The 15,143-nt window shown below is 33.9% G+C and overlaps 1 protein-coding gene across 1 annotated transcript in view; it reads left to right on the top strand.

The window, feature by feature from the left end:
• Rassf9 (Ras association domain family member 9) overlaps positions 1 to 14,648 on the top strand; it is a 39,503-nt gene extending 24,855 nt beyond the window's left edge. Inside the window, exon 2 of the mRNA XM_008824217.3 lies at positions 8,503 to 14,648. Coding sequence (XP_008822439.1) covers positions 8,503 to 9,757 — 1,255 coding nt within the window. The 3' untranslated portion in view covers positions 9,758 to 14,648. The remainder of the gene's footprint in view (positions 1 to 8,502) is intronic.
• Positions 14,649 to 15,143: the final 495 nt, after the last annotated feature.

The following is a 15,143-nucleotide window of genomic DNA, read 5'->3' on the forward strand; positions in this document are numbered from 1 at the left end:
CCTTGTCTGGTTCCTGATTTCAATGGGAATGCTTCCAGTTTTCTCCATTTAGAATGATGTTGTAAGCCAGGGATTCTTAAACTTTCATTATTCCTCATCACTTTTCCCTCAAAAATATTTTATATGACCCAATTCTATAGGTATTTAAATATATATGCAAATAAAATGTTTACTGACATAATTCATTATCAAACAAATCTTTGGTATACATATTATAAAATGCCACTGGCATGGTGGCACATATCTTTAATTCCCGAACTCAGAAGGCACAAAGAGTCAGATCTCTGGGAGATCTAGGCCAGTGTTTTCCACATAGTGACTTCCATGTGGGCTGGAGTTAGAGAGACTTTGTCAAAAACAAGAACAAAATAAAACAAAACAACAAAATATTTAAGTATTTACTAAAGATGCAAGTAGACTTGCATATTAATAACATGGATATAATAATTTACCTTTAGCTAAAATTTAAATCTTCACCAAATATCTGACACTGTTGGATGTAAAACATCATCCATATTTTTCAACACTGATAAATATATTGACATTATAATCATCAATGCAGAGGATGCTGCTTCACACAAATATATAGTATAAAATGGCAGCAGAGTTATACTTATGGGACAATTCAGAAACTGTTAGAAATTCTCTCTTCAACCCGAGTGAAAACATTTAAGTATTTAATAAAATTGAAGACAGTGAATTAGAATCAAATTTTAAATTGAACATCCTAACACAATATACTGCAATGATATACTTGATTCTTACATGCTGAAGCATAACAGTAGGAAAATATTAAATGTCCATTTTCATAATAAACAAATTACATTTCTATAAGAGGAATAATTTGGAATGTAAGGTAAAAACACTGAAAATGGATCTTGAGTTGTGAAATTATGTATTTTCATGGACTACCAGAGAATTCTTACTCTAAAGAACAGAAAGTATTGGAGGTGGAGAGATGTTTGAGTGGTAAAGATCACTGCTCTTGCAGAAAACCTGGGTTTCATTTACAGAACCCACATGGTGGCTAATGACCATTTATAACTAGAGCTCAAGAGGTATCAACATCCTCCTCTGGCATCCATGGGCACTGTACAACATAGGTGCACTTGCATACATGCAGACATTACACTCATATACATAATATAAAAATAAATAAGATTTAAACTCTTTCTGGCCATATAATTTATTCGAGCAACTTCATGGATTATAATATATTAGAATGCTAATTAATTTTTTCTGAAGTCTTGGCCTGAGTAAATATGAATTTGTGAAGTCTCATATAAACTGAAAGCAAGAACAGTTATTGAGTTAACTTAAAATCCCAAAATGCTTAGAAACTATGTAAACACATGGTTCTTAACTAAACTTAATATTTTCTTTCTTTATATCAATATAAGATTGTAAATTTCTGTTTAATTTATGTATCACTATAAAATTAATGTGAATTAGATGTGGTTTTGACACTTTGCAAATGGTTTGATTTATAACAACAGAAGTAATAAAGTGTAAATGTGATAATCCAGGTCATCTCCACTTTAAAATCAGCTAATTTATAACTAGCTTATTCGTAGACACAGTTATGAGACTCTTGCATAGCCTCCCAGGTAATGTCCAATAGCTAGAAATCCATCCCAGACCATCTAGAGAGTGCAGTCTTGAAATCAATTATTTGTCTTCCCCTTAAGCTGATACGTTATAAATTCTACCCTCAGTTCCTTTGTTCTTATTATCACAGACTCAAATACGTACCATTGCCTCAGTACTTGACCTTATATTAAATCTTCAGATAGAATGATTGAAATAAGGGAAGTCAAATTGATATTTTACCTCAAAGCATTAAAAACGTATGAGTGTGTTAATGATAAGAGGCAAACTATGAGAAAAATATTTTAATTCCATAAAAAAGTTAAAAAGAAGTACCTAAATGTTACCAGTTCATAGGCATGAGGATATCTGTAGGTAGATAGTCATAATAGCTATTGTAATTTACAGAATCAGTAGTAACTTAAGTTTTAAAGCCAGATTTGGAAGGAACTCTCCAAATTTCCACTTCCTAGAACTGTGACTTAGGCAGGGTGGATACTGTCATCTTGTTTTAGTTCTGTCATCTGTAAAATGGGGATGATATTGATAATTACTACATACATAAATTCATAATTTGAGGATAACTAAAAACCAAGAAACATCTCAGAGTTAAGTAACTATGTTATTTTCTAAATAGTACACATATACATACATTTCCAACATACAAGAAGTAGTTTAATTAATTAATTAAACAAGATTGAATGAACAAGAATATTGTATGCTGGGCTACACACACTAAAAACATTAGCATAATCAAATTGAGAATGAGATTTCCTATAAATAATACTAAACCACTGAGAAGCAGACACCAACTAGATGTGATATTGGAATATGAAATATTACAATAAAATCAGAATACAATGACATACTTTTCATTTTTTATGGTATTGCAGCATATTATCTGAGCAGTTTAAGAACTAGTAAATCGTGTACTACTTATTTCCTCATAGTCTGTGTATGAAGTGTCCTCCAAAATGTATATGTGTGGATCCAGTCATTGAGAACTGGGTGCTAATTAATTTGTAGATTAATTTATTTTCTCAGTTCATAGGATACTAAGGAGAGAGGCCATTTGGGACATCGCTTGGAAGTTTGTAACTGGTTGTTCTTTTCCATTGCTCTCTGCTTTCTGACTACCATGAGATGGGCCATTCTGCTCCTCCAAATCCTCTCCACAATCTGTACATTTCATACATCTTAGTATTTAGTGCCCTTATCTGCCCCCCCCAACTAGCTCCACCACCAGATTTCATGTATTCTGTCATATATGTTCAGGCCCCTTTGTTTCTGAAAACTGAATATGGGCTGTAACTTCTGAAACCATGAATCAAAATAACTCCTCCTCTTAACATGTTTTCTCATGTATTCTGTCATAGCAAGAGACAGTCTGATTAAGGCTCTCCAAAAAGACTCTACGGAAAAGCAAAACAAAAACAAACTACACTTTCAAAGATGTTATGTATTTACATGTTTTTATTTTGAAATAACAGTGCCCTGTTGCTTTAGAATTGAAACTCAAGTATCTCAGCTACTTGAATTGCATTCATTCGAGAAGCATTGTTTTATTATATTGCATTACAAACTAAGTTACCAAGTCCAAGTTTGCATTTTAAACTTTTTGTTACATATATGTTTGTAGATATCATTGTTTCCACTAGATATTATGAAATTCCCAAAGACTGCTCTGCTAGACAGTTATATTGCTCACTGAGCTACATCCCCAGCTAAAGATAGGAAAAGGAACCATTTTTCTCTAGCTTTAGTGTTAATTTTTTGCCCATATTAGATTATTAGGTTTTTCAAGAGTGTTATCAAAGGATACAATTATTTTATAAAGAAAATATTGAGATTTCTATATCAGTTTATTTTAATGAATATTTATTTGACCATATTCTATATCTTTTATTTTGATTTTTTATTTTATGAAACACTGAGTGTCATCAGTTTACCTCAATCCGTCATTTGACTCTAATTAACATAATAAACACCTGAGCAATAGAACTGTCCCTAAATGGTGTTCTTTCCTACTCCTATAGCTGGTTCCCACATTATGTCACATGTCATACATGTCTATGTTCCCATGGCACTGAAAACCATAGACGAGATCATCAGCAAATATTTGTCAAATGAGTGCATAGAAACTCAGTCAGAGCTGTTTTTAAATAACTAGTTTTCAAAATCAAGCCAGCTATAAATTAAATGTTAGATATGACAAAGCAAGTAGTGTAAATTTTATTGTCTAAATTCAGTAATGAATGACCATGACACTTAAATGTATTCACCAAACACATTTGGTGAAGGTGTGAAATATGCTTCATTTGGATAATAGTTGTAAAAATGTCCTTAAATAATTTGCAGTAGTTGACTAGAGAAATTATAAGAACACTGGTTGGACTTTAGAAAAAAATAACCAAAGGCTTAGAGTCAGCAAGCCTATGAAATTATAATAAAAATTTCATACGTACTGTGAAATCAATACTGTCTTCATTGAGTATAATGAACATTATTGCAGCTTGATTACATAAGCTAAATATTAGCAGAACTCTGGAATAGGCACTGTTCAATATATAAGAACTTGATTTTTCCAATATAGGACGTAGCTCAGTCAGAGTAGAAGTCCTGGGGGTGTGGAGAGACAGCCATGTGCATTGTTATTCTCTGTTATTCAAAGGGGTTTCTGCTCCCTTCATTCCAGTGTCATTCATGGCTCTTACATACGACTGCAGAGTTCACAGATCTTTTCACCGAGAGCTAAGACCAGAACTGAGGACTCCCAACCAGAAAAGAGAACAGGACACAGAGCAGTTCTAAGGTTTTGAATACCTATATTTTGTCAGCTAATGGAGAAGCCCAGAGCAACCAGAAACTCTTTACTATTGTATCAGCTCAGAAGCAACACAAATCTTTTTAATGTCACAGATGGTAACACGTTCCTGAACTTTTCCCATGGCTGGCAACTGAGAGCAGTCTGTTATCTTTTTTTTTTTTCCTGGAAAAGAATCATTTAATTTTTCCTCCCTCTTTTTTTGAAATATATATTTTATTGAATTTCTGGCACTTCATACATCTTAATATTTAGATCCCCTATCTGTACCTCCCCAACTAGCTTTGCCACCAGATTTCATGCATTCTATCAGATATGTTCAGGCCTATCAAGTCAAGTTCATGTGCCCAAGTATTCCTTAGTGTGAGTTGCCCAGGCTCCAGTGAATGACAGTCCTTCTCAATGAACCAAGTTCTTCAGACACTGAGTCCACTACTATAAAAGGCTAAGGTTTTGTGATATATTCCTATAAAAAGAGTAGTATACTTTGTTTTCTGTGTAATCCACATTTCTAAAGCATGCCATTTATAAATGTATTTTATACTGTTTTGAATTTTAAGATTTAGGGCTACCAATATGGGACCTTAGTCAAGTGAAAAATATTACCCATGGCTCAGTCCCTCATATTTGAAATGAGATTAATATAAATACTGGCATTACAGAATTCTGATATTTAAATGTTTTAAAATATAGCAGAGCTTAAGGCAGTGCCTGTAATATTTTAAATGCTTTATACTTGATAGTTGTTATTTGCAGTGTTCTGTATTTCTTGTTGGATTTATTTACTTTAGTGTTTATATAGGTGTGTGTGTGTGTGTGTGTGTGTGTGTGTGTGTGTGACTGTGTCCACATACATGTCACTGTGCACTTGTAGAGGTCAGAAGACAACTTATAGGAGTCAGTTCTTTCTTTTCACCATTTGGATTCTGGGAATCATTGAATTCAAGGAGTCAGGGTTGGTGAAAAACTCCTTTACCATCTCACTGGCTCAATGCTGTATATTTTTAATAGATTTTTTTCAGACTTAACCTCAAACATTTTAAAAGGTACAAACAAATTCTTCATTTAACAATGATGGCTATTAATATTATCATCTATTGTTCATTATTATGAAAATATTTAAACTTTAATATTATTTATGAAAAAAATCATATTGAAATAATTGTTATTCAAAATAAATGCAGTATTTCAAATTATCCAAGCTAAAGTAAACAAATTCCTAACTACCAAAGTTTGCAGTAATTTTGAGCATTGTATGTAAATGAAATTTATTTAGAGTTAATTTACACTGTATACTTTTAACATACATAGCAGTTGGTCAGCTAATTTCTTTGAAAATATTTGTGTTTCTAGTAAGAATATTAGTTTCTACTATTCAGAATATTAAAGTTTAAGTTGGTATGACTCATAATTAGTAAATTATAACCATGGTCAGAGTATAACACTTGTTTTTAAATATATTATTCAATAAAGTCACTAAATACAAGCATTTTGTAAAAGCATTATTAAATTTCCATGTAGGTTTTGGGTAATCACATAAAATTTTACTTGCTACAATTAAATACTTAACTTTTGAGTGCTCTGTGAGGGAGTAAGGGTTCTTGTTGCCACTGATTAATTCTTCTTCAACTCAGAGAGCCAATAATCAACTGTAAGTGTAATGATTAATTTTTACAAAATAAAATATATAGGGTTAGTGAGTATTGCTACTAAGACATAAATACCATAAATTCTAAGTAGATGTGTGTGTGTTTGTGTGTATGTGTATTTGTACATACATACCACTGTGCTCACTATGCATTCATTAAATGACTCTAGAAATGGGGAGAATTTCTTCACTAAGTATATGCTTTGAGGGTATTACATAAAGTGATGAATGAATTCAAATTAACTCTCACATCTGGTTTCTTTCTAACTCATAAACCTCATGTCAGCATAAATCATACTGGAGTATAAATCATATCACTTGTTTCTCAGCATTCTTTAGAAAGGTATTATGGAAGGCACAGTCATTATGATTCACATTCACAATGGAAAAAAAGGGATTTAATAATTCCCCAAAGAGAATTTTAGAAATCATGTAACTCCTTTGTTACTTCCACTTAAGAAATCCATGTTTTTAATCCCTTCCTGGATAAATGTACCTCCAGTTTTGTAGTTTAGATATGATTCATCCCCCTTCATGCATAAAGTTCATGCAGTAGTTTAATCCCCATCATGGATTTACGGTATTAAAAAGAAGAGACTTTATGTAACCTTGGTGTTTAGAAATAGAAGCTTCAAGAAATTATTATGATTAGAAAAGAGCATCTGGTGGAGTCCCTCTGAATGCACTGTAGTGGATTTATAAGAAGAACGAGACTATACACAGGCATGTGCATTCTTCCCTCATGTCATGCTTGTGCTACCTTAAGAGTCTGTCACCAAGGAAACCAGGCCTTGCATATCTAGAAAACAAAGTCAAGGAAGCTGCCATCTTTTCCTACACTGATGTAGAGACTGTTAGGAGGTGGTGAAACCATAGAAGGTGGGCCTGGCTGAAAGAAGTTGGCCACCTAAGGCATGTCCTTGGGGCCATGCTTCCTTCCTCTTAAAAATGTGTTCTGTTTCTTGTTTACCCTGATATGAGCTGTTCTTTCTGCTTCCAGTCCACCACACACCCTGCTCAACATGCCCCCTGTAAGTTAAATTTACTGCTGGGGTGTCAAGATACCCTCCAGCCCTCCTCCCACTGTCCTTACCACAAACCAAGATAATATCCCTCCAAACTACAGTTTAGGGAAAAAAAGAATTTATTGGGCTTGCTAACAGAGCATAAGGTGATGATGACTGGTTACTTACAAGGTGTGGGCACCCTTGTGCTTTTTCCCTTACATCCTGACAGCAACTTCCCGTCCTGCTGCCTGTGTTCCAAGATGACTAAACCCATCCGCTCTCTCTGGTTTCCCCTGTCCCTATTCTTTTTATTATTATTATTTTTTATTATTTTTATTTTATCTGTATGAGTTTATTGCCTGTGTGTATTTGAGTGCACCCATATCATGCAATGCTGCAGAGGTCAGAAGAGGACTTCGGATTCCCCTGGAACTGGAGTTAAGGACAGTTCATAGCCGCCATGTGGGTGCTGGGAATCAAACTCGGGTCCTCTGCTAGAGCAGTCAGTGCTCTTAACCACTGAGCCATGTCTCCAGTTCCCCCTGTCCCTATTCTTAAGTCCCTCCACCTCATGCAGCTAAGGCTGATTATGTGGGAGGGGTGACTGACTCCCTCTGCCCCTCCCCTCCTATGGAAGATCTTATAGTCCAATTAATTTGAGGTGATTGAAGCAAGCTGGTGAGAAGCTAGAGAAGACTTCTGTCCATTGCTTGCCACATGGCTTGCCACTCAGAGGACAAGCTCATCCAACATCCCCTATCCTACTATGATGTTCTTCCCTAGTATATGGGATCAAGTTGCCAGAAGGAACCCCCCCCCCCGAAATGGAGTACATCTTCCCTCCTTTAAGATGTCTATCTTCGGTACTTGCTCTCAGCACTGAGAAAGCTAATGAAAATATGATACTATTTTTGTTATACATTCATAATTCTGTCTTGTTTATTACTATATGTTTAATAATGTCAGGCATGCCTGCACAGAGTTGGCACCTGAAAGAATGACTGCTTTGAAGATTCAACTATTCTTGACTGATGAAAATATCATCTGACCCTTCCTACCTGTTTCCATGTTTTCTGGTCTTAAGACAGGAAGTGGGAGGGTCACTCATCCTGGATTTTCCTTTTCACACCATCTATGGTAATGGTAGTCACTGTAGCAGTTGTGTGAACATGTCAAGACTAACATTAGAAGATAAACAAAAATAACTTCCTTTTTTGATGACAATTTGTCCTTTCTATAACAACCAAGTAGGAAATTGAATTGAGATCTCTAAGTTTTGCTTTCATTTTTCCTTGTATTAAATCTCCTTATTTTTACATAGTCACAACCTCGAAGTGTGCCTGACTTTAAGAGCAGAATCTAGAAAAGTTATTATGTTGAACCATCTTTCTGGGTTAACGCAGGTGATGACAAACGTAATGTGCTTTGTTTTTCAGATCTCCAACTAAAGACATGGATTCAGAAGGGAAGGAAATTGTGGTTTGGGTTTGCCAGGAGGAGAAAATTGTTTGTGGCTTAACCAAACGTACCACCTCCGCCGATGTCATCCAGGCCTTACTGGAGGAACATGAGGCTACATTTGGGGAGAAACGCTTTCTCCTGGGCAAGGCCAATGACTACTGCATCATTGAGAAGTGGAGAGGCTCAGAGCGCGCTCTTCCTCCACTAACCAGGATCCTGAAGCTGTGGAAGGCGTGGGGAGATGAACAGCCCAATATGCAGTTTGTTTTGGTTAAAGCAGATGCTTTTCTTCCAACGCCCTTGTGGCGGACAGCTGAAACCAAGCTTGTGCAAAATACTGAAAAACCTTGGGAGCTGAGCCCAGCGAATTACATGAAGACGTTACCACCAGATAAACAAAAGCGAATCGTCAGGAAAACCTTCCGGAAACTGGCTAAAATTAAACAGGACACGGTTTCTCAGGATCGAGACAATATGGAGACATTAGTTCATCTGATTATTTCTCAGGACCATACTATTCATCAGCAAGTTCAAAGAATGAAAGAGTTGGACCTGGAAATTGAAAAATGTGAAGCTAAGTTCCACCTTGATCGAGTAGAGAACGACGGGGAAAATTATGTTCAGGATGCCTATTTAGTCGCCACTTTCAGTGAAATTGAGCAAAAGCTAGACTTTCCGTCTGAGGAAATCCAGAGTCCTGAGGACCTGAGCGAGAGTGATGGAATACTGCAGCTGGAAGAAAGACTGAAGTACTACAGGAAACTCATAGAAAAGCTCTCGGCTGAAATTGAGAGAGAGGTGAAGAGCGTGAGTCTTGAAGTAAGTGGAGACGCAGAGGGGGCAGCTGTCTGTGAGCTGGAAAGCTCAGATGTAGAAAGCGTTAAGTGTGATTTGGAGGAGAGTATGAAAGCTGGTTTGAAAATCCACTCTCACTTGAGTGGCATCCAGAAAGAGATTAAATACAGTGACTCATTACTTCAGATGAAAGCAAAAGAATATGAACTGCTGGCCAAGGAGCTCAGTTCACGGTGCATTAACAGCAAAGATGGATGCCAGTTAAAAGAAAACCGAGGGAAGGAAGCTGAGAATCCCAGTGGGGAGGTCCCTGCGTTCACTCAAAGGGCGTTCAACACATACACTAATGACACAGATTCAGACACAGGTATCAGCTCCAACCACAGCCAGGACTCTGAAACAGCACTGGGAGATGTGTTGCTTTTGTCAACTTAACCCAGGAGGCTTCTTACCGACCACTAAGACTGTTCTGTGTAATTTAACAAGAAGTTATTCCAAATTCAACTTTGTTACAATGTATCACATGCTAAAGTATTCACTAATTAATGAAAACTAGTGAAATGTAGTGAAATATTGCTTGTTTTCAGTATACTATTTCCAATGTGACTTTGTTAAATGTTCAGGCAATGAACTGTGCATTAGGAATGCAGCAAAATTAGCTCATAGTTACATAACACAGAAAGAACTTGACTGGGAATCATTTGATAATCACCCATAGCTTCTATGAGAAATGATTTATATAACCCTAAAACAATCTTCAGTTTTGCTCAGCCAAAATATTCATTCTGCAAACTTGAAGATGTAAAATGAAAATGTGTGTGTCTTCTTCATAGCATTGTAACATTAAAATGTTTAAATCTGTAAAGTACAGGACAGCTACTATGCTATAACTGTTTAATTAATCCAAATCTTTTTTTTCAATACTTAGATTAAAAAAGGAAGACTTCTACCTGTTTAAGTCTAAAGGACAAAAAACTGTTGGAACGTGTGTAATTCTTGACAGGGGATCACAATAATTACAAGTGCTACATGCAATCAGCAAAATGTTTCCAAGCAAGTCTAAAGGGATCAAAAGCTTTTGCTATATGGTCATAGATTTGATCACACCAGTGTTGTGTGGAGGTCATTCTTCTGGGAGGTATAGCATTAGATACAGAAGAAATCTATCATAATTTTATTAACATCCTAGAAGTGGTAAAATTCATGATTCCTTGTGTGGATAATATAGTGTCCTATGCTCTCAGGACATACTGATTAGCACTCACATGGGCAAAATGAGTGTTCTGCTGTACCAAAAGCCTAGCTATCATAGTTCTTTAGCTGAGATGCTTAAAACAGCCAAGGAGTTTAAACAGCACCATTCAAGGCATTCCAGTAGAAACTCAAAACTTAAGTGGATTATTTGGGTTCAAACTTCACTGAAAATTATAATGATTTTGCTTGGTTTTAAAATCGTCATTTCTTCTTAGTCCTGCCCATTTTTCTTGTTAGCCAGTGTCTCCTTCTCATTGCCCTCCTCTTTCTCCCTTCCTGCAAGACAAGATGTCAGGATACCAAAACAACTAAGTTATCATTTTATTGTTTGCTGAATGTTGCTGCAGCTTTTTTTTTTCTTAAGTTGCCACATTTCATCCATGTCAGGATACAGAAGTAAAAATGGTATTTTATGGATCAAATTATGCAAACATTGACCACTTTTCCCAGTTTGCTTCTCTGTTATGCATATGTATGAGAATTGTAGTGATTTTCTCTTTTAAAATTTGGAAATATCTAAAATTTACCTTTTTGATTACTCAGTTTCCTTAATTTAGCCTTCCTGTTTGTTCATTCTTACTCCCTCCCATTAGTTCCTTCACCTATTTTTGGTTGATATTTTGAATTACCAGTGTTTTACTTCTGGGAAGAATCTATGTTATTTCTTGAATCAAGACATTTGCAGGCCATAGTTGTAAAACAGGAATTTCCATTCCAAAAAAAAAAAATTATAGGGAAAAGCAATAAGTAATCAGGTTAACATAAATCACATTTTCTAAAGAAAGTTTTGAATAGTCATTTGTGCAGGGGAAGTTCATCTGACTAACAGCCTATTAGATTTTTGAAGACCTTGATAAATGGTCATATTTATTTTTACTGCTAGGGATTAAATTCAGAAGATTTTCATAAATGATAAGTCAGTCGTTATCTTGTTTTCCTAAAGTGAAAGCCATCTCTTTGGATTATTTGCATATTTAGTGAGAAAACAAAAAAAATCTTGCTAATCTCAGTATCCAAATAGACAAAATATCCGAATCCAAAAACAATTGTGATAAGAAATGTGAAATGGAGAGTTTCCCTTTAGAACTTTAACTTCTTTATACATGATTACTTACAGTGATGCTAAAGGGCAATGCTATAATGTTTTAAACTTTTGTTGGGAAGCAGGACCATTGATTTTTAAATTCCTTGTAGAATTTACATTTCATCTGCAACTATAAAAATGAATTTCTGATCGTGATCATTTCATTAAATCACATAGTGAATAGTTGCCATGGTGAACCCTAATATAATTACATATATTTATACAATTGGAAATAATAAATGATCTGCTGACTGAATACTATCCATTATTAATTTGAGAATTAAGATTTAAAATACAAGCCTTGAAATTTTATTGTTTTAATTACTTATAGTAACTTGATAAGTTGCAAATTCTTTAGTAGCTGGAAGGTTAACTATGAAATGGCCCATATGTTACTAGAAGAAACAAGCCAGAGCTGACTCCACTTATTTCTCAAGACAAGCATTCATTGTTTATTCTTATCTTCAAGGTACCTCCACTGAAATGTTACCTACTTTCAGTGGGCTTTTTAAATTGCTGTTTTCTTTCACATATTTTTGCCCCACTTAATCAATTCTAATATCTTATCCCTGAACTCACAAATATTTTAGATACACTTCTCACTTCCTAGCTGATAGTCTATCTTCAACAGTGTATATTTTTGGACTTGTCTACCTCCATTTAACCTGTAGAGTCTTAATTTATTATTTTATCATATCTTTCTTACTTTATTTCTTATTACCAGCTTCTTTGTCCCACATTCAATTTGTGAATTGAATCATTAAATTTAAAATGCTTTAATTTTTCACAAGATTTTTAACATGGTCAATGATACTTGTGCACTTTGTATGTGAACATACCTGTTAATAGGCATCACTATCAACAACAATTCTATTTGTACATTTCTAGGAGTAAGTAGTAAATCTTCATGTTGCTATCAATGTTATTAATGTTCGATGATTTTCATTGACATGAAGAATCATACAATATTAGGGATCCTATGTGATAAAATTAGGGATACTGTGTAATATTTCAGCATACACACACACACAATGTGTAATGTTCAGGTGAGAGTAAGCATTAATTTTATTCAATTCATAGTTACTGAGTTAAAACAACTTAAATAACACCTTTTAATTCACTTTAATGAGACTATTATAAATTTCTCAGTATTGTGAATATAGAAGAAAAATATGTTTCATACAGTTAAGTTTGAAGTGGTAGACACACAAAAGAACTTCTAAACATCGGAATGAAATCTGTGTATCATAGTTATTCTTAATTTTAAAATTACTGATCCTCCATTAACAGAGAGAAGCTATTCTAATCCATTGAATTTTTATTTTTGTATTTATTTAAATGTCCACTGAACATGACAAAATATATTTCTGTGGCTGCATTTTATACTTTTTCAGAGTAGAATTATTATTGTATTCAAAACATATTTTTCTAGTGACAAAGGAGCATCCTTTTAATCTTGAGATAGTTTTCTAAAATAATAGTGGGCTACTTTGTTTCATACTGCCTGACTGGTTTGTTAAACTTTATGTGACAAATGTAAAGTATCACCTCTTCAAGTTTATAACTGATTCAGAAAAATAAAAGATTATTGTACCCTATCCTGTGGTATTTTTTCTCTTGGTATCTTATGTGGCTATAATTACAACAAATTGTATGTCAGTTTCTATTATATAATTGCTAAGCTAAATCACAATATTTATTTTAAGACAGATTAGTATTTCATAACAATACAAATATGTAGCAATTAAGATCTAACAAGACTTTTTAATTACGTTTTGTACATACATGTTCCAATTTGTTATGGAAACATATTCCAGCCTGTATGCTGATTCATGGATTCTTGCTTATTAGAATGAAATTACAAATGGATTCTCCTTATTAGAATTCATTCTGTCATTTCATTTCTCAAGATGAGCCTTTGTTTGCTTTAAGTAATCATTAGAATCAGGACTTTCATTACCTCATTCCATAGTCATCATGAAATGACTTTATTAAATGATTATATAATGTCTATCAAAACACATAAAACTAGGTTTATATTATTTTGTTTACCAATATATCTCAATAGAGATAGGAAGAACTTGTGTTGTAATCAACTGTTGGACTTCAAAATTGTAATCTTTAAATTTCCACAATTGATAAGCCTGAAAATCTCAATGATTATCTCCAGAATTCAAATAAAAGCAATTCTCTTGTTTTTCTTATGTAATCATAAAAAGTTGCTTTTATAGGAGTCTATTAAGATGCTGCATTTCATAGACATAATATAGTTGAATATTTACTTTTTGGTAAAACAGACACATTGCAAAGACAAATTATTTTTAAAAATGAATGTTGAGAAATGAAAATTCTTTTCTACTCTTGGGACTCAGCTAAATCTGACATTTAAGATTTTAATTACTATTTATGAATTGTTCTAAAGAAAACATATGCTTATTCAGGTCAACAGTTAGTTACATATACAGACTATAATTTTTCCAAAGCAAATGGTTTGGTCCTTTACCTTTATACCCACACTTTTGTCATTCTAAAACATAACGACTCTGGAGAGGGTCCCACACTGTTCATGTGGAGAGCCCTCATCTTACTGTGTCCCTGTCTTACTGTAGCATGGAATTACACAATCAATACCATAGCACTGGCAATACTATAGCGCATCAATGCCATAATCAGTTTATCTATTTTTCTCCTGATATTGTTTGGTGGTTTCCAATTATTTACTCTACTATTACAATACCCATCTAAAGAATTTCTGTGTGGATAGTTACAGAAATATTGACTCACAGGGTGACAAATGCACTTACAATTTTGGGAACCATCAATGGTCTACATATATTGAAATTAATCCTTTATGATTTGATTTTCAGATGTAATCTTTAGATATAATGTTTACTTTTTTATTTGTAAATTTTCAAATGCAAAACAAATTGTAGTTATAAGTTGAGTTTGTGAGTTAATAACTCAAGTGTTTTTTGTTTATTCTTTAAAAATCTGTCATATTGCATAATAAATAATAAAAGTATAGGCTGTGCATATTGGCACATGCCTTAATCCTCAGCGGTTGGATGGTAGAGGCAGGCAGATTTCTGTGAGATCGAGACCACCATCATCTATGTATCAAATTCTAGGCCAACTGAGGCTACAATGAGGTCCTGTCTCAAAAATAAATGAAAATATAATTTCTACTTTGTTTTCTATACTACATTTATGTTTTAATTTCAAATGTTTCAGCAATAAAGGTACAGTTTTTACAATGTTTGAAAAATCAGCAGATAATATTTAGTTTAGGTCATTAAAATTATTCCATTACACTTGCTGAATAACTTTGTCCCACTCTTTTATTTTATTTTATTTTTCTTATTTATTGTGTATGAACCAAATTGCAGTACTTTTGTTGGATATATTTTTTGCCTTTCTGTATCATCCTCTTTATTTGGTTGAGCTGTATGTTCATATTCTAGTACTAAATTTAAACCTGATTTT

The sequence above is a fragment of the Nannospalax galili genome, unplaced genomic scaffold, assembly GCF_000622305.1.
Source record: "Nannospalax galili isolate Female #2095 unplaced genomic scaffold, S.galili_v1.0 scaffold2149, whole genome shotgun sequence".
NCBI classification, from domain to species: Eukaryota; Metazoa; Chordata; class Mammalia; order Rodentia; family Spalacidae; genus Nannospalax; species Nannospalax galili.